Source organism: Poecilia mexicana, unplaced genomic scaffold (assembly GCF_051168715.1).
Source record: "Poecilia mexicana isolate PSO_F unplaced genomic scaffold, ASM5116871v1 scaffold_2, whole genome shotgun sequence".
Lineage (NCBI taxonomy): Eukaryota > Metazoa > Chordata > Actinopteri > Cyprinodontiformes > Poeciliidae > Poecilia > Poecilia mexicana.
In genome coordinates, this window is record NW_028263371.1 from 37,619,244 (window position 1) to 37,640,130 (window position 20,887).

The 20,887-nt window shown below is 40.5% G+C and overlaps 1 protein-coding gene across 1 annotated transcript; it reads left to right on the top strand.

Moving 5' to 3' along the window:
• The first annotated feature begins 2,490 nt into the window (after positions 1-2,490).
• aff3 (ALF transcription elongation factor 3) lies at positions 2,491-20,664 on the top strand. The gene is made up of 19 exons (XM_015005494.2): positions 2,491-2,674; positions 4,908-4,952; positions 8,332-8,406; positions 9,278-9,311; positions 9,385-9,442; positions 11,009-11,060; positions 11,208-11,242; positions 11,389-11,572; positions 14,472-16,484; positions 16,601-16,725; positions 17,202-17,376; positions 17,459-17,565; positions 17,685-17,748; positions 18,231-18,367; positions 18,448-18,519; positions 18,615-18,708; positions 18,800-18,849; positions 18,963-19,168; positions 19,837-20,664. Exons 1-19 carry the CDS (start codon positions 2,603-2,605, stop codon positions 19,956-19,958), a joined length of 3,720 nt encoding a protein of 1,239 aa, XP_014860980.2. The 5' UTR covers positions 2,491-2,602; the 3' UTR covers positions 19,959-20,664.
• Positions 20,665-20,887: the final 223 nt, after the last annotated feature.

The following is a 20,887-nucleotide window of genomic DNA, read 5'->3' on the forward strand; positions in this document are numbered from 1 at the left end:
TACATTAAAAGAGCTGCTGTTGTCGTAGCAACCTTCCAGACCTCTCAGGTCTTCTGGTTCGGGTCTGCTCTGCATCCCCAGAACCAGAATCAAACATGGAGTAGCAGCATTCAGCTTCTATGCACCACAAATCTTGAACAAACTTCCAGAAAACTGCAAAACAGCTGAAACCCTGAGTTCCTTTAAATCCAGACTAAAAACCCAGACGTTTAGAGTTGCTTTTGAAACATAATCATGAAACATTAATCAACAATCTGATGTGTAATGATGGCAAAATGTAATGTTGTCGACTGTGTGTTCTGTGACTTTTTATTTTTGAGTCTTTATGATGTGAAGCACTTTGAAACGCCTTGCTGTGCTGAAAGGTGCCATACAAATACAATTTGATTGATAGTGTGCTTTTTATGGGAACAGATTAAATCTCTTGAAATAGGACATCAGCTTAAGAAAAAAATACAGTTTATAAATACAGTTTATTTCACAATTGTGTGATTTGTGTGTCAGAAAGCGATTCATCTGCCCTCCTAAGATCCGTTTCTAGCCTGTGCAGTGAAAAGTGTTTCTTCTCACAATGGCCACTAGATGGAGCTCTCGTCGTGCTTCGTGTGTCCACTGACTGATGACAGGTTGACAATCTCATCCAAGCCACTCTACAGATATGAGGGCAGCCAGACGCCTGCAGAGAGTCATTCCTACCTGTGGCTCAGGCGAAACTACATCAGCATTTATCATCTTGTGAGATGCATACCGTTGGTCACATTTTTATAGTAAGGTGTTAATCAGCTAACAGTTTCCTATAGATTTAAACTATTGTGCTAGTTTTAGGAGTATGAGCTCCTGATAACAGATGCTCTGCTAGAGAAAATGGACCATTATTGTCTATTTAGGCCAAAATCTGCATTCCTGGATCTGCAAAGAAAACCAAACCTGAGTTACACAGTTCAAACGTAACTCAGACACAACGGAGTCTGAGTTACCTGTTTAACATTTCAGCATACGCGTACGAAAGAGCAAAAAGAAACGTGAGTGTTGGTAGGAGCGATGACTCCCGAGGCTATATGTTTGAAGCAGGCGGTGTCGAGGGATGCTGGCGGGCCTGTGAGGTTCTGTCACCATGGGTCTGTAACCAGGGGTCTGTAACCAGGGTGCTACTGTGTGGAGGAGGATGTTGACTCTGAACTCTCTGTTAACTGCAGCCACAACCAAATTCAAGGTTTAATCAGTAAGAAATATAAAGGTGTCAGCCAATATTCGTAAATCAAAGCTCTAATGTATCAGTCACCATGAGACTTTGCTTCTCTCTCTCTCTCTCTCTCTCCGTCTCTCTCTTGCATCATGTCTGACTCAGGGAGACAGCTCGCATTTTAAGATGACAAATTAAAGCCTGCACAGCTCCGAGCCGCTTCACGGGCCTGACTGCATTTAGCAGAGTAACTGATGGGCCAGACATGAAGCAATGACAAGATGTCTGGAAGAGAGATGATCACATCTGCATTTTCTGATAAGATAAACCACGTCTTAAGTCTTGAACACATTTTTAAAAATGCATCTTGTGACAGTGTAGGCAAATGCATGATTAAAAGAACAATTGTTGCACTGAGATGCGAAACTGAGTCGACTGATAAAATCAAAACATATAATTAGGACAAAGTTTTACCTGCTACTGTGAAAGTCTGTGTTTTTTTTTTCTTAAAAGTTTGTCTTGCAATTCTATTTAGACCTCTTTAGCCTGATATCCTTAAACAAAATTCAATGTGAACATTTTCTTCGAGAAGCCTGCATGTGTGCAGTTTAATCTCAGTATTAATTCAGCTTTAAGGGACTAGAGGTTTACTAGAGAATCACAAAGATAAAAGGAACACAGCAGGCAGGTCGGGGAGAAAGTTATGGAGACGTTCAAATCAAGGTTAGGGCCTGAAACATCATCCAAAGCTCTGAACATCTCACACAGCATGAACAAGTTTGCTACTTTATGTTGGTCATATCACATAAAATCCCAATACGTTGTGACAAAATGGGGAAAGGCTTGATTTTGCACGACACTGATCAGATTACCTTGCTTTGAAATGTAAAAAAAAAAATACGTATCAGGACAGAAACATAATAGACAGTTTTTTATAGTTTGTCACTGGCATAAGGCTAATCAGTAAATCTCAACTTGGGGAATGTTAATTTTGTTTGTTTGTTTGTTTGTTTTTACAGCTTTCTATACCCTCATAGCCCTAAAAGACATCATCTCAGTATACCTCAAGGGTGAAACTGTACGTCTAATAAATCATCTATATATCATCATCGGTATGCCTGCCGTGATATCCTCACCGTCCACTGACAATTAAGCACCGGCGATGACTACAGCCAGCGAGTCGTGATTCCCTCGCGTAATGCCCCGTCATCTGTGACGTTCCCGACCCGCCTACATCCCCCGTCTGTGTCCGTCCGTCACATGGAGGGGAAGGAGCGCCCACGGACACGGAAAGAGAGAGAGAGAGAGAGAGAGAGAGAGAGAGAGAGAGAGAGAGAAGCCCGGCGTGCGAAGTCAGGTCACTGACGCGCGTCCTCACTGATATGGACACCGGAGGAGGACACTGAACATCCAGGAACCATGCCTACTGTCCTCGGTGGCAAAGGGAAGCTTTCCATTGTCTGCCTTTTGCTCCGATACGCATATTCTCAGGTGAGAGCGCGGAATGAAGCTAAGAGATAAGTTACATCAAATGCGGTCTGTGTGAACTTCTTAAATGTGGAGTATGCTTCAGTGGTTGGACTTCAAATGGGCGGAACCAGCTTCATTTTCTGCGTCCGAATCCTTGAAATTTGAGCACGTTTACGTTTAGTGAAGAGATGCAGGAAAGATGAATCAGTAAACAAACTTTTTCACCTAAAATACGCGATTAGCTTACAAGGTTTAACATTTTCTGCTTTACTAGATGTATTACTTTAAATCTGAGATTGTGATGGTGCGATTAATAAGCATAACTTTAGTAATTGGGAATACTTTAAGAATGCAACAGCTGGTTATTGTCTGTACTGTTGCAGGTGTTATGATGGGTCGTGGTTTGTTTGGGTCCTTGGGGTACGGAGGTTAACTCACTTGGGTATTGCACCAGAGTTGTAGCCTGCAGCACTTGTGCCAGTGAATTTTTCGTGTGTTAATGAGGCTAAAACTAAAAGAAATGTGAAGAGGGACAACATTTTATTTAATGTGCTTAACCACAGGAAGCTAAACTCTGGACTGTCTGTAATTATGTGTTATAATTAGTGCCTAAGGCCCGAAAAATGCTCCAAAATTTGGATAGTTGGACTTAGATGACACACATAAAGTAAATTGGAACAAGCTTCCATAACTCTTAAAGCTTAACCACTGTGTATTTTATTGGAAGTTAAGATGAGAGAGCAACACAGAGCAGAACCGTAGTCTAAGGGAAAATTATATATCAGCTTTCCATTCTTTACTAATCAAAATGTTGAAACTACGGCACCATTTGTTTTCAGCCTCCCGGTGTTGGCGCTTTACAGGAACACCAAGAAATGCATTCCCACAGCATGATGTGACCACCGCCATGCTTCACCACTGGGGCGGTCCTATTGTAGTAATATTAATTTTTCTCCACGCAGACTCTTTACATAAGCCATAAGGCTACATTTTTATCTTATACATTCGTAGCACTTTCTTCCACACTTTTTCTGCTAATTGCTACTGGCTTACCTTGTGGCCCAGATTTATAGAGCACCCAACTAATTGTTGGAAAAGTGACACATTCTCACGTTTGAGATGTGGATTTATGTGTCTTTGGATTTATGTGGGGGTTTTTTTGGTCCTGGTGGTGCTGTTTGTCCACTAATCTTCTCTAACAAGCCTTCACTGTCTTCACTACACAGCCTGATTTATGCTGACATTAAACCACAGACAGGTGGACTCCATTTACTAACTAGGTGACTTCTGGAAGCAAACGGTTGCGCGGGACACAGTAAACGAGAATGACTACAGATGAATGCAACGTTCCACTTTGTGTTGGTCGCATGAAAACATAGAAATGTGACAGAATATGACAATGTTCGATAGTTGTGAACAATATTGAGCAGTCAATAACTCAGCTGCCTGCTGCATGTATGACAGTAGGTGGTAAATATTAAATGGCTATTTGCACCAGGCTTTTTCAAGTTCAAAGACTTCAAAGAGCTTTACGCCAGCTTTATGATGCTCTAGACGACGGTCGGGTCAAAATAAAGAGACCCAAAATTTCAAAAAGAAAAAGGGGAAAGCACTATTTGTTGATTAGCGGAAACCCACTGGAGTAACACAGATTGGCAGTGATTGTACAGTAGCATGTTTGTACTGTACAGCTCTTGCGTTTTTCTCTGACCCTCACCTGTGAGTTCAGTTGCTCAGAAAGGGATTTTACCATGTGACGTTGAAACCGAAAGTAGCTTTGCTCAGTGTCGGTATCCGGCTGATCATCCTGCAGCTGTGATTACTAAGATATGAGTCATCAACGAGGTTCAGAGAGACTCACAGTTACTGTGTGTGTATGTGTGTAGGTGTGTGTGCATGAGGCTGTTAGAGTTACAGTAAAGTGTTACAGTGGCTTTTGAATGCAGCAGATAAAAAAAGGCGCGAAGGTAAAGGGTTTTTATGACTGGCTGGGTGATAGCGTTTTCAAGATCAGATGGTGAGCAACGACTGATAGTAACTGATCAGCTTTTCTATCTATTGTCTCTGATATACTCTCTGTTTGTTGATCAGCATGTCACGCGTTAATGTGTTCTGCATTTGAAATTTGCATCCAAAGTTGCTCTGTGGTTCACAAGGCAACCTGTCACTGTCAGTGCCTGTCTTTAATTTTTTTTTTTTTAAGGTACGCTGCTCCTTTAAAAAAAAAAAGTTCTCCATTCTTTGATTTGTGCAGGGAAAAAGAAGCCAACACAAGTGCTGTGCCAAAGATATTCTCGAGGTAAGGAGCAGATCATTAACGTATAATATGAACAATTTGTTTTATAATGACAGCGGTTTTGTCTCTAAATGAATCAGGTCGTATTTGAGGTTCATTTTGCGCTTTGCGAGTTCCCTCACTTGCATTCATTTTTTAATGTCGCAAAACGTTCAGTCATTTGAAAAAATTAACTCAACGGACGATCCAGCTGCTCAGAGGAGGAAACCCAAGCAGCGACTTAGCGTGATTTTATGCATCAGTTAATCTACTGAATTTTCCTTTAGCTGAGATCTGAGAAGGTAACGTTTCTACTCATTCGTTTTACCCACGTGTTGTGATCTTTAATCTTATTGTACGTCTGCATAGTGACAAACAACAATAAATTAATTTCAATTCAAAATTCAGTTCAATGAAATAAAAAGTGACTATTTTCTGTAGAGGATCAGTTAAATGAGTCTCATTCATTTCTTGTAAACTTATATTAAAGCTGCTATAGGTTTCTTTACACAAATAGACGTACATCACGATAAACTAGAATATCATTTAAGACTTTGTCAATTTACAGTTTGTCCAATTGATTCTGGGCCGTTCCGCTCCTGAACCTGGAGTCATAAATTAAACGCTAGATTTATTTTCACCTGAAAAAAAGTGACAAAGGACCACTAGGCAACAGTCCTGTTCTTTTTCCTTGTGACCCAGGCAGACTGCATCCCTCGTTTTTAGTTCAAGAGTGGCTTAACTCCAGGAGTGCGACATTTGTAGCCCATATCTTGGGTACGTCTTTCTGTTGTGGCTCGTAAAACCCTGACTCCAGCTTCAGTCCGTGATTTCTGAATCTTCCCCCAACTCTCCGTTGGCCTGGATCAATGTGGCAGGTTTCAGCAACTCTCTGAAGGACAACGCTCAAGCCAGCAGTCTCTCCCTTGATTTTACAGGCCATAAAACTTGCAGAATTTCTGGGTTTTATATCATTTTCAAATTACAAACTGAATTTTATGGTTTCACTAGCCCTAGTAAAAATGTTTTTACATACTTTAGAAACATTGCCTCTAGTGTGATAAACACATATAACATTAGCTGCGATTTATCGGGGTGCACCTGTACGTTTCTCTCTCCCTCTGCTTGAATGAACTTGAGAGAATAAATGGAAAAGATACCACCGTAAGTGGAGGGAATGGGGCGGGAAAGGAGCTGGAAGATGGCACCACATGATGTTTCACCTGGGATACCTTGTTGTTGTTGGAGGAGGAAAGAGGCAAGGGTTGGCACTGTGTCCTTGGTGACTGAGGAAGGGGAGATAATGAAGTGAAAAGGATGAGCACAGAGAGGAAACACTCCCCCCTCAGGGGTGCTTTGTTATGAGCGGAGAGGGGGGAGAGGAGACTGAGAAATTGGCCAGGTTCACCAAATACTGAGGATATTTCAGGCCTCAAATGCCCTCACGTCAAACTCCCCTTGGGAGTTGAAGAAATGTTTTGATTGCTTGGGAAAAATCCCCAAACTGAGCCCATTTGTATGCCCTTCTAATTTAATTGAACAGATTGTTTCATAGGAAAACATGCAATAAAATGGTGAAGTGAAAAACCCAAATTCAAAGAGGAGCCAAGCAGGTGAAAGTACACCTCTTTACAAAGTAAGTGGTGAAAATTTAAAAACCTGAGTCATAAAAAAAAAGCATATATTAAAAAAATGCAGTAGAACCACAAGAGGACAGGCCGGAGTCACAACGCGAGACTCTGACAAAGGCATACTACCTGAGGAGAGATTTAGGCTGGAGAGGTGATTGTTGAGCTAGGAATATGTCATTGATAAATAGCAACATGGTCCTCACAGTCCCTTGCTGTAAGAGACAGATCTGATATACAGTAAACTAGGCAAACAAGGAAACAGAGACCAGAGAAGTTTACAAAACAACCATCAAATGAGAAATAATTGAGATCCGTACCAAAAAGGTGACAAAGAGATGAAGCAACAGAGGTTTTCAAAATAAATCATTAGTATCTACAGTGAGTAATTGTAAAAACTTCAGTGTAGAGCAGAAAATAAATCAATCAATGGATCAGTCAAGTTTATTTGTATAGCATATTTCAGCAACAAGGCAGTTCAAGGCGCTGTACGTCATAAAAACACAAAAAATGCTTATAAACTACAGAAACAAAAGCAGAAGGAATCTTAACACTAATGAATGAACTGAACATGGAAAGCAGAGTGAAAAATTCCCAAATAAAACAAACCAAAAACCCCAAAAGTCCCCCAAAATCAAAAGAAAAATAACTAAAAGGTTTAAAATAAAATAAAATAAAAATGAGTGAGTAGCACAAAATTAGTCGCTGATGTTTTGTATGGTAGCAAATTCCACTATATATATATATATATATATATATATATATATATATATATATATATATATATATATATATATATATATATATATATATATATATATATATATATATATATATATATATATGTGTATATATAGTTATATATAGATATATAAATTTATGTAAGTGTGTGCTGCGATTAAATACAAGTAATTCTTCTGTTTGAAGTCATATGTTTGCATTCAAAATGCCTCAACCAATAAGCATTGTTTTCCTTGTTTTGTGAGTGAGCTCTGTCACAAATAAACCACTTTTATGTGGTTATAACGGTTGATACACCTCTTCACAAAAAATACCGTGCGCAGATACCAGCTGTGTTTCCTGTCTCAATGCACCGCTGCAGTGGGGGGGATGATTTTTGAGAGTGAGTTTCCCCTCTCACTCTCCAAAATAGTTCAAATCTGCAGAGTGAATTCTCTTCCTTTATTTTGTTGTCAAACTGTCTGCAGCTGGAAGCGACCTGCAAGAGACTCAAATGTCTAAATGTTGCGCTGGAAGCCGATAATTTCTAACTGAAATGCTTTGCATAATTTTTGCATGGCGGCTCGCAGGTTTGGGAGTGAAATGCTTTTAAAAGTCCACTTATGCTATTGTCCTGCGATACCTCCATTCTTCTTGATAAGTATAAGCAGTTTTTTCCTTCTTTCATGCTTATAAGAAACAGCTTTCACCCATCGGTTTGTGACTAGTTTATGTTTCCAGAAACTGAGCTACATGAGCAGGTGCTCGCAGCATGAGGGGTTTCCTTTATTTTTTCGCACAGTCACTGATCACAACCACTTCAAGCATGTAATTCACATCTTTCAACCTGAACTCGGCCCTAAAGTGAACACTTGCCTCCGTCAAGAGTCATGGGGGGGCGGGAGGGAGAGCAGGGCCATGAATGAGAGTCAGATGTCGATCTCTGCTGCGTGTGCTTGTGAAAGGGAGGAGAAAGTTGTCCCTAAGTTCAGTGTGCTTTCCTTTGTTATGATTCCCCAGTCACCTTTAACCTCACTCCTATTTTCGCTGCGCAGGACATGACTCAGTCCTGGCCTTCCCAGCAAGCCTTGGGGGGGGAGCAGGCCCAGCGAATCCTCTACAACCCTAAGGTGTGTGTATATGTGTGTGTGTGTTTTTCTGTTTGTCTAATTGAAAGGGAACTAAATGTGGTTTTATGAGGTTTGGTTTGTTGAAATATATATATATATATATATATATATTCTTTTTTTTTTCTTTTTTTTAGGCGGGGGAGGGGATGAAAACATTTTAAGCTCATTGTTTTTAATGAGCTTTAGAGGGAACTTGGTGAAATTATTACATCTTGGATCTGTTTGGGTCTTTATCAGCTTCCTGTTTACGAAAGGCTTTAGACTTGCTGGTTCACGGGATTTATTTGAACACTGACCAATTTCCTTCCACTTAGGGGTGACACTTTCTGTCAGATGTTTGGACTTAGAGAGGCGATGATCTCGAGCAAACATTTAAACTTTTTTTTTTTAAGAAACAGACTAACATCAAACTTCTGGGCAATGCTCAAGAGACTAACCAGTTCAAATCAGGTCTTCTATTTCTGATAACATGGGTGGTTAAATGTCCACCATTGATCTGACCGTGATCACTCCATGTAAGCCTCTGACTTCAGCTTCAAGCCGTTTTGACTCTTCGAGGGACCAAACAGCACACACAATTGGAGTGCAGGGAAGCGGCCACCTAACTGCAGATGTGAAATAAACAATTTACTTGAGTCCTCCATATTTAGTAACACTGTGTTAACAAATGAGCAAATCTTCCAGTTCGAAAAACAAAATTCAAATCCCACAATCCCGCATCTCATGTTTACTTTACCTCGAGGGTGTTCTGTGATGTTTTCACAGAATATATCTGCAGATAAGCAGAGACTCTATTGTATTAATAAAGATCTTTTTTTTTTTTTTTTAGAGATGAATATTATATTTTTATTTTTCCTGTTTTTCCCCCCAGGATGCAAGGCATCCAGCCACCCAACAAAGGCAAAGTATGAATTTACCGACTGACAAATTTGCGTCTTTGTGTGATTCTCTGTTAATGCTTTCTCCCTCTGTTGTCAGGCCGTGGGGACGCTCAGCAGCGAATGGCTCGTCATCCTTACGTGGCACCTCACAAATCGTAAGTCGGGCTTGAAGAAACGCGATCCGGCTCGGGTCACGTCCCGTAAACCCGCTGCCGTGGCACATGCAGGAACGGCCACTCGTTTGATTTGTTTGTCCGTGTAACCTCTTTAAAACGAATTTACGATCTTTATCATCCGAACAGCTACAGGGCAAATTGATCAAGAGGGAAGGAACACACGTGAAATTGGATACATTATGTTAAGCAGGCAAACCGTGTTTCGGGCAGCAGTTTGGGTCAAGGGTCACTTTACATTCCTGAAAGTTGTCAGTGAAGACCGATGTGCTCCTGTTTGTTAACTTTTTACATCCTGCTTTTAATCTGAAACACATGTTCAGGGGGTGGGAGCCAACTGCATGCCTCACATTATTTTACAAGCTTTGTTATGAAACAGATTTTTTTTCCCCCTCCCCGAGCCGTCAGACGTTGACATTATTTGCTTATTTAAGCCTTATTTATGTTCAGGAGGTCATTATAAGATGCTCTGCTTAGTCTGTAATGAATTATAAAACCACAATTTGAAAAATATTAGCTAAAATCTTGCAGTAGGCATCAACTTCCACATTTACTGGCATGCCATTGCCTGCTGGTGTTAAACAGATCTATTGTTTGTAATTGAAGTTTGAGAGTTATTTTCTATGCACTTTGAAAAACTATGGAGCTTATGTTTAACTTTTTGTATTTAGGGATTACTTTGAAAAAAACATGATAAAATATTTGTATTTTGAGACAAAAAATACATTTTTGTTTTGTCTTTTTCTTCTTTTCTTCCTTTCTTACTTAAACCTGCCAAATGCTGAAATATCAGTCATAAAGTCATTGTATTTTGCATTCTAAAATGATTGTAAATTCATTTTACAATATCAGAACCCTTGAAATTTGTTTCTGGAATTTGTTTCTGAAAAATGTGTAGGAACCCTGTTACTGAAGATGTCGACCAGTTTAAATAATAATGGAAATATTTGATTTCAGAAGAGATCAACAAAGTGACCTTGGTGTCGTGAAACACATGACCGCCATATGAAGAAGCAGCTCACCCTCTGTTTTGGGATAATCTGTGATGCTGTGAATCCGTTTGGTTCTGGGAACATTATTAAATCTTGTTAGAGTGCAAGGCACCTCAGACTCTTTAAATTGACAGGGAATTTGTTAAGAAAAGTGATGATTTCTGCCAGAAAACTATAAATTAGTCATCAGTTGGTATTTCAACAGGATAATGACGCAAATAATACGGCCAAATAAACACCGAAAAGGTGAAATTGTCACAAGGAGTGACAATAAGGGTTGAGGGCAACATGAGTTAGGCTTTTTCATACAAGTAAATTCATCCCAGTTTATGTCCCTTTAGCTTTTTTTAAATAATAATAATAATAATAATAATAATAATAATAATTATTATTATTATTATTATTATTATTATTATTATTATTATTATTATTATTGTTATTGTTATTGTTATTATTTAATTTTTTTATCAGAAAAATCTCCTTACATGAGTTCACTGCAGTATTTAAAGGAGCTTTAAAAGCCAAACAGCTCAGATTTCTGAATGTACATTCGCAGAATGCTTGCTGATGACCTGAAGATAAGTAGTGATGAAGATGACACTCAGAGGGTAGGTCAATCTCAGCCTTTTCAGTCTTCAATCACATCTAAATAAATGTTTTTAACCCTGATGGTTGCCATTTTTCTACTAGTTTTTTTTTTTTTTTTTGCTACTGCTGCAGTGGATGATCAATTTCTGTTTTTATGTCCCCCAAAGGCCATTCATGAGTCAGCTTCCTGGGACAGACACAGGTACTCCCACTGATTTCTCTTTCAATGATCTCTATTGGTATTTTGGCTGTAGGAATCGGTTTTACTGCGTGTGTAATGCCGCTCCACTTGGCTCGGCTCGTCCGTTTTGAGCCGTCTCTGATGTTTGTACCCGGTTTGACTGACAGCCTGTCGGCGCAGCGAGCGCACACGCATGGCAGGAGGGTGAGACATTCCAGCTCAGACTCCTCGGACTCAGACTCCTCTGCAGAGTCAGGCAGCAGCAGCCTTCGATCCCGCAGCCCGAGTCCAGAACTTCACCCAGATCCTCCGTCGCCTGCGAGCGCGCAGCCACTGTGCAACAACAAGGAGGTGAGAAATACAGCTGCCACCCGATGTGATTCAGTTCATTTATTTAACAGTTCGTGTACGGCAGATCTCCTCCTGAGTTTATGTGCCTTAAGATGAAGTCTCCACAGATGGGGTGGGGTGTGAGGGGTTGGGGGGGAACTCGATGCGGTCCACAGCAGGTGTGGGGAGGGACAGAGTAATGAGGAATGCCTGTAACTGGGACGGGGGGTGGGGGGGTTGTGGGGCAACTTTGGAAATTAGCCCCAACGGTGAGTCTTAGAGGAAAGCCATAGGGGGTGAATGTCATCAAGGACCGAGTTTATGCTGACATGTGTTAAACAAAGTGCATAGGAGAATGTATTGCAGATAAGTTTTATGGAGCTAAGAGATGATGTGCAGAGCGTTTGGAGGTGCAGGGCATTGTGGTGGTTGACATGTGTGCTATGTATGCAGTGAAGGGGCAAACCTGCTTCTCTGTTATGAATGGAGGGCCCTGTGTGACATTGCAGACTGTATTACTGAACATGCTACTCTGGGCCCCTACAGAGTGTGAGGGAGGGTGTTTGTTGGGGTGAGGTGGGGTGTGGGGGGGTGCACCATGTGGTTTTCATTTAGATGGAGTGTTTGAGTGTCTCCTTCAGAAAAAAAAAATGGGGGCAGCAGTTATGGAAGCAGCAAACCCAGAGTTTCAGGTAGCAAGAAAAAAAAAAGGGAGGGAGGGAGGGAGGGAGGGCAGTCGAGACGGTACAAGAGATGCAGTGTCTTCTCTGAAAAGTGAGCGAGGTATGAGGGGAGGAGGTGGAGGCAGAGGTGGAGGGTGTGGGGGTCACTGTTTGACTTAAGGAGTCGAGGTTTAATTTAGCTCTTCTGGTCAGACCGAAAAAGTGAAGGCGTAAAAGAAAAAGAAGCTTGCTCTCAGGCTGTGAGTACCCTTTGGTTTCTTTAATTAGAGTAAAAACTTTTGTTTGCCCCAGAGGTTTTATGCTTTTCAAAACAGTTTTAAACGTAAGATTAAGGAATTTACTGACATGACTAAACAGGAGTGTAGCTATTCTGTAAGCACAGAGTGAATGCACTGCATCTGTGAACGCACGTAATACACAGGCTACTGATAAGAAGTACATTTTCTGTGTTATGTTTTTTTAGGCAAACATACTTGGGATTTGTTAATTATAGTTCAAGAAGTTTCTCTTTATTTCCAGAAAAGATTAAATTGCTATTTGCTGTATTTTTTTTCTTGAGATATTTTTTATCAACTTTTTCAAAGTTGTGCGACAGTCGCCTTGGTTTATTACGAATATTATTTCAGTTTAATTTCATAAATGTCACAGAAGTGCATAAAGAAATCAAAGAATTTAAACACACATTTACACACCTGTGGTACTAAAATGTAATTTGAAATCTGTGAAGCTTTAATGTTACCTTAAATGTTTTGGGGGGGTTTCCACATACAGAATGCGTTAATTTGTCAAGGAAATTTATTAAGTGTCTATGTAATACACATCAAAAGAAAATATAGGAACATGTTGTTGCTAAATGTGGTTCTGCAAGCCGTTGAAGATGCGGCTACGGTACTATGGATGCGTTTTTGAACAGATATTTTTCCTCCAATTTTGTAAATAAATAAATAATTTTCTAAAATCTAATTTTATGTCAGATTAAATGGTGTTCCGGGCGCCTTATGCGATTCCACATCATAGTCAAATAAAAATTTTAAATTTAGTTATTGTGAAAATGCTTTATATAAAATAAGTTAAAATAAATTTGACTTCAATCACATCATGGTTGTATCTGATGCCTTGAAATTGGCTTCTGTGTCTTTAAGAATCTCCTAACCTTTCTGACACTCCCCCTTCTGGACGTCATCACAACAATGCTTCTCAGTGATGCCGCTTACGACTTTTGTTAGGAGTGTTGAACTGACAAGTAGTTTGTAATGATAAGCTCATCAGACACGCAGTTCCACATGGTGGATTGCTGCTGCCGCTGGTCCGAAGGAGCTGGGTAGGAGAGGGGTGCTTTGTGGGGCAGGAGCTCAACTGGGAACTTCAGATGAAAGATGGAGTTTTGTGCAAATAGGCGGCGCATTGTATGAACAAGCAGATAAGCAGTAGGCACCCCTGAATGACTGCCATGGGAGATTCAAGAATTTCTCAAACATGCCCATATTGATGCAAGCAACACTCCTGGTATGTTTTTGATGAGGGAATAACATTATGGCATGAAATGCAGCTCGAAAAACTCGATTTTGTGTAGCAAACCGTTTTTAAAATCAAACAGAGGTAATACCTCTGCTCTATCAACAGATGGCAGTAAAGTCAACATTAACTAAATCAAAATTATAAAGAAGATTCCGAGCTTTGCTAAACAAAGCTAGGCTAAAGATATCACCAAAACAGCAGTGTACTGTTGGCGCCAACTATTACCTTTTCCTCTTATTATTCCCTGTGCATAAGCATAAGAAGACAAATTGAATCTGATAAAACCCTAAAAACAGGTTCACTGCTATTGTGGTTTCAAGCACAGAAAGTCAGAAGGGCCATGTGTAAAATATGGCTCTTTGTTGTTGTCCAGATACCCAGTGCAAATCACCACTAACGGATATTTTTAAATATCTACTTTGAAAATATCTTTTTTGTTTTGTTAGTTTTAAATATCATTTAAATATCAGCTTTGGTCACCAAAAACTTATCTTTGATCTGCAAAGGTTGTTGAACATCTATGTCTTGCAAAATATCTGGGTTGGTATGGATTTGACCTGAGTTTTTGGATGTGTTTCCTTTTAGCAAGAAATGTCCAAATCAGGACCTTTGGTTCTTGATTCAACATTATTTTGTGCATCAACCTCATGGCTATTAAAGATTTATATAAAATAATCATGTGTCCTTTTGTCTCTCTCTTTTTTTGTTGTTTTCTTAAGATTGACCATCGTTCCACTACCCAGTGGCAGTTAGACAAATGGCTGAAAAGATCAAAGAAAAAATCTGCCAGGACTGATCAAGATTTGTCTCAGGCTATTGCAGAACCCGAGGCCTCTCCCCTAAGTCAGAGAGCCCCGTCACCAGCCAGGTCATGGGACATCAATCAGGAGTATAGCCCAAGCCAAACACCCATTCCAAGTCCACAGTTCAGTTACAGTAACGATAACAGCCCAGTTCCCAGCCCCGGTTACAGCTACTGCCCAAGTCCCAGCCCGTTCCCCAGCACCTGTCCAAGTCCTACCCCTAGTCCACAACATAACCCACCTCCAAGTCCAGTTCTAAGTGTTTGCCCCAGTCCTTGTGGAACCCCGAGGACCAGTCGAAGCCCAAGCCCTATACCAAAACATCCCCCAAGAAGTCCTAGTCCCACCTTACCCACTCCATCACGGGGTTTTCACTACCATGGGGGTCAGAACCAGAACCAGTCGCATTCTATTCTAACATCTACCCCCCACAGGACTAAAATAAGACCATGGATTGCACCATTGCCTGGCACCAGTTTAAAGAGTAAGCCCACGAGTAACATTCATCTTCAACCATCTTATCAGCTCAAACCTAAGAATCATCACACACAAGACCAAGTCCAAAGCCAAAGCAAGTTGAAAGATTTTGGAGGCTTAAATTCCCAACTGAATCCCAATCAAAAATCTACACATAAGCCTACTTCATATCCAAGAACTAATCAGCTTTCCAACGCCCCCAAAACTAAAAATCCAACACATTTTGATCAAATCCAAGGCAACCAATCCAAACCCAAGCCACGGCCACCATTTCAACAACCTTCACAGCAAAGCCCCAAAAGAACAAAGCATTTAGTGCCTACTGGCTGTGAAACCAACACAGCTCCCAGTACTCATTCCACATCTGCCAGTAAAGCTACTAGAAATTCTGTTACTGGGTCGACCTCTGGACCCTTCTCTAACCTTATACACTGGACAAAGCTGTGGGAGGCTACAAACTCAAACCCCACACATCCAAACCATGCCAAAACCTCACAAAGGAAACCTCAGTCTAAGGAACAGGAAGTAGTTCAGAGGAAACCTCATCCGACCCAAGCAGAGAGGAGAATACATGAAAGCAAGGAGGATAGACATCATCATGAAAAACAACTAGGGAAACTAGAACGAAAGGAAGACAGAAGGCTGGCGGAGGAGCAGCTACTAAGACGTCCTTGGATCCAAAGTTCGCCAGAAGAAGAGGAGCAAGAGGAGGAAAGAGCAACAGAACAGCAAAGTGGGAGAAAGAACACAGGAAGAGGAGAAAATAGGAGGAAGGGGGAGCAGGCAAAGGAAGAATGGAAAGCGGTCAGACAAGTGCCTTCTAACGACAAACAACACCGCCTTCGAGAGAGTTTAGACTGTCAACGCAGGACAAAACAGGGAAGAAGATGTGAGGAGAAGAGAGAAGTAATCAGAGACCAATCACCCCTATTATCCACACACTCTCCACCTCCCCAGAGGCCATCCTTCAACTCCTCCTCATCATCATCATCTTCCACAACCTCCTCCAACTCAGACTCTGAATCTGAATGTCTTGGCTCTATCACCAAGGTTTCAGCTGAGTCCACTTCTCACAGGAGAGTCACCAAGACAGGGAACCAAGCTCCAACCAGACCTGACATTACCAGGCCTAAGGCAGTACACCCCAGACGACCCAGCTCGGATAATCCACGTGAGAGGCAGCAAAGTGAGGCTAAGCAAAGGCTCTACACACTAGTCCCGTTTGGACGAGGGGAAAAAACTCCTTCCACCGCCCAACGGGGGCTAAGGAATCTGGTGGTGCAGATAGACCTCTGTCTTCTCAAGAGAGTCCCGGACAGTCCTACAGATTCCACTGGTAAAAAACTATCCCCTTCCAAATCATCTTCATTGATGAAGGAAAAATCTAAGGAGGCTATGAAACACGTTTATGACCCTGAGACTTCCATTACAGATGGCAAAAGGAAACGCAAGGTAGAAAACAAATGTTTCACTTTTATCTTGAGACAATAAACCAAGAGTATTTTCTACACATTAATATGATATGGAAATGTTTTCTGTCTACTTGTACTTTGTTGTTTTGTCACCAGCTAGAGAATGGCGTAGCGCAAAGAGAAACCAAGAGGAGTCTTCTTTATCCAAGCGAGGCACCAGGGCAGAAAGAACCTTCATCATTACCAGCTGAGAACATCATTACTGAGACAGTGCACAATGGGTAATAACACCTTACGTCATGAATGCACTTCTATGCACTTCTAGTTTATATTGCATGCCGTTGAACCATCTACATTTCAACTGGTTATTGGAGGCATGGCAGGAGAGAGTCATTTCTGTCCATCACAACCATAAATGTGGGGAGTCCATTGAACTCTGCTTTAACTGGAACCAGATTCCTTAGTCAGATGAGAGAAAACTGAGTTTTCTCAACATCCCAGGTGGGTTCGAATATGTGGAATAGCACCCTATACTGTGTGTTAAGGGTAGTAGAGGCAGGGATGGTTTTTGGTATTGGCCATCTGGGAAGTTGCCCCAAGTGATATTAGAAATGGAAGAAGTAAACAGGCCAAATGCAAATATCAAACTTATCTGCCAGTAGTTGCACCTTGAATAAGTTTTCTACTGCTTTTTTTTTTTTTTTTGCCATGTATAATTTTGGGTTTCAAAGGAATCTGTGGATATGTTTCCTTGAAGATACCTGGAGGAGTTCTTGGACAACAAGAGGCCAGTGTCTCCCTTGTCTCCCTTGTCTCCACTGCCCCAGAGCCCTGAACCCACCAGGCCCACCTCCAAAACAAAGACAACTACCGAACAGCAGCAGTCCCGGGCACAGAAGAGCAAAGACAAGAGCAGAGATGCAGATGTAAAGGTGACATCTTGGCACATAAACTTTTGTGTAGACAACTCTTCTCCTTGCAACATTTGGTCTCATTTAGCCATGTTCTGTGCAGCCCAAGACTGAGGTGGAGTGTGTAAAAGTATCAAGGCAGCATCAGCCACCACCCGAGTCCACCTGGGGACCAGCTGGTCACAGAGGGACCATACCAAGCCAAGAAATGTGAGTCTTCAAATCACCCTCTGCACTGCTTTCAGTTTACTTATAAAACTGAGATAGTTCTACTTACTGGTGACAAAACACCACCAGGTTTTAACCATGTATGCTCGATTTTCTCATAGTTCACACCATGCTGAATACTACTTACATGAAGCTAAACGGATGAAGCACCGTGCTGATGCAATGGTGAGTTTTTAAAAATTTGATGCAATACCAAATTTTTTACTCTGATATTATGCAATAAATTTGAATAAATACTAAAAAACTGTTCTTGTCTTTTCTTTTTTTTTTTTACTAGAAAAGTATGCAAGAGTTTAGTGGTTGTTTCAATCAGGCATTCAAAGCAGCAATGCTTGCAAATTACAGTAACAAAAAGGGTCACCATAACAATCACTGTGGCATTTCAAACTTTTATTTGAAACATCACTTTTATTGTTAGTGGGTTAAACATCTACCTTTGGATTATTTAAGTCTAGATCCATTAAAATCATATCCTGATCATCTGTCTTATTTTAAACAAAACATGCAAATACAGAAATAACCTTGAATTTGCTACAGTTTTCAGTAGACGCTTTCACAATTTATGTTCTGAACAGGACAAATGAATGCTTCTTGAACACGGCTGGTTGTTGTTTTCTTCATTTGATTTTGTTACTTGCCTTTTTCAGGTGGACAAGCTAGGAAAAGCTGTTAACTACGTCGATGCGGCTCTGTCCTTCATGGAATGTGGGAAGGCGATGGAGGAGGGGCCACTCGAGGCAAAGTCTCCTTTCACCATGTATTCTGAGACAGTGGAGCTGATCCGGTAAATTACATCTACTGAACGTTGCCAAAACAAATGTGATTTCAAGGTAAAAAACTTAACTGTTCCCTCTGTGTTTTAAGGTACGCAATGAGGCTCAAGGGTCACTCTGGCCCTGGAGCGAGGCAGGAAGAAAAACAGCTGGCAGTGCTGTGGTGCGTTTGTCATCCTCTCTGTTTACGCCACATCTGTCACTGCGACAAAGGATGAGCATTTTGAGAATTGTTTTGCGGTCTGTCTGTGTTTACAGTTTCAGATGTCTTGCCCTCCTTTACTGGCAGATGTTTCGCTTAAAAAAAGATCATGCACTAAAGTACTCCAAAGTGCTGCTCGACTATTTCAAGGTATATCTAATGACACAAACGTCACTGCTTGATGGAATAGTAAAATGTTGGTGCGTGTGGCTGCATACATTTTGTTTTGGTCTTATTATAGAGTTCTCCCAAAGTGCCTACAACACCACCGGGCTGGATGGACTCTGGGAAGTGAGTGGATAATAACTAGGCTTCCACGTTTAATCGTCTTGGCTTCCTCTGTTTTGGCCTTTGAAATTATACTGATTGGCATCGCTCTGCTGCGCATGTCTTTTCACTCCCAGGCCTACAGCAGGACTCCCATCCTCACTGTCACCCACTGCAAAACACCACAGACGGGGTTCAAATGGGGGCAGTAGCTCTGCGTCGCTCATAAGCATACCCCAGCGCATCCACCAGATGGCAGCAAACCACCTGAACATCACCAACAGTGTCCTGTACAGCTATGAGTACTGGGAGGTGGCAGACAACCTTGCAAAGGAGAATAAAGGTAAAAAAAAAAAAAAAAAAAAAAAATATATATATATATATATATATATATATATATATGCTGCTTTGCAAAACAAATAAAATAAATATAATAATTTATACCTCTAACTTTTTCACATTAAACTTCAATTTTCTGTAGGTGAATTTTATCTGATAAACAAACACAAATTAGTGCATAGTTATAAATTGGCAGAAAACAGGATACATGGCTTTTTATTTTTCTTTGCCACCTATACTCCGATATTCTTAAATAATAATAATGCAGTGCAATCATTTGGTGTCAGACAAAGGAGAAATCTGGCCTTTGTGGAAGAAGAAAGTCGATGTTGTTCTAACAATTTATATAGGTAAATACAGGGCAAATCATGTTTTATAGGCCAAGACTTGCTGACACTCCGCATCCACCGCAAATGAAATTGAGCTATTTCACAAAGAAGAAAGAGCCATAGTTGCAGTCTTTGTGAGCAAAGCTGATAGAGATATGAATAACATGAATGACACTCTCAGGTATTAATTTGTTTAAAATGGCTTTTAAAATCATGCATCCTGTTTCTGTTTCACAATTATGTGTTACTTTTTGTTGATCTGTCACATAAAATCCTAAATAAAATCCACTGACGGAACTATTAATATATATATAAACATTGAATTTTGTCTTTATCATTACAGAATTCTTCAATTACTTGAATACTTTATCTGGGCCACTGACTCTTCACAGTAGCATTGCCCACGCTGTTCAGTACACCAGGCAGGCTCTTCAGTGGATACGCATTAGTGCCAAACTGAACTGATTCCAACAGAGAGGATTTCTCTTTAACCGGCCAAGCTGCTCCTCAAGCTTAATTCTGCTGTAAAAAAAAAAAAAAAAAGACTCTGCAGATCTCCAAACAGCTGTGAGGAAAGCACTGATAACCAACGTGGTGTGTCAAAATAGACTTAAATGAAATCTGACTAAGCCACAAACCGCCCTTGTCGAACGTTGGGATGTAAACACCAGCATTATGTGTGCAAAGCCTTCTAAAGGACCAGTTTTGCAACGTTCTTCCTCGTTGCTGGATTACTCTGAAGAGTTGTCTGTTCTGCAGCTAATTAAGGTCTCAATTTTTTATTTATTTTTTTTTGCCAAATAAACCCTGAACCTCAAAGGACAGTGAAACATATCTGTGTTTTAGACTTTGTTGTTCAGCAAAGATTGTCTCTGGATGCAAAAGAAGAGAAAATGGTCAAAAAAACAAAAACAATGATCGTCCATGCATCGCTCTCAAAGAGGGGAAATTCTTGAAGTGATTTTTCCTTTAAAGTGTCTTATATTTTCACTTCTTCTGTTTTTTACTGTGCAATATTTGATAGATCATCTTATTTGTAAGAAGAAAAAAATAAACTGAGAATTAATAATATATTTTGTTGTTGTGAATCTTATGAGAGATTTAGTCTAACAGTCATGATCTGGATTTCTTCTCATTTACTTCAATGCATTAAAGACTTTGGAGTATTGAATTATGTTTTTTTTCTTATCCACATGGTGAAAATACACACATATTCACCCTGTGCTCTCTGTCTTTTAAGTAGTTTTACTTCAACCACACACTTCAGACACCTGGCCAAGTTTTAGATTGATATTTGACCACAGCTCTTGGCAGAAGCTGTTGGATTGAGAAGAAATCTAAAGTTTATTCCATAGACTTTAAATGCAATTCATCTGTACTATTGACTGACTAAG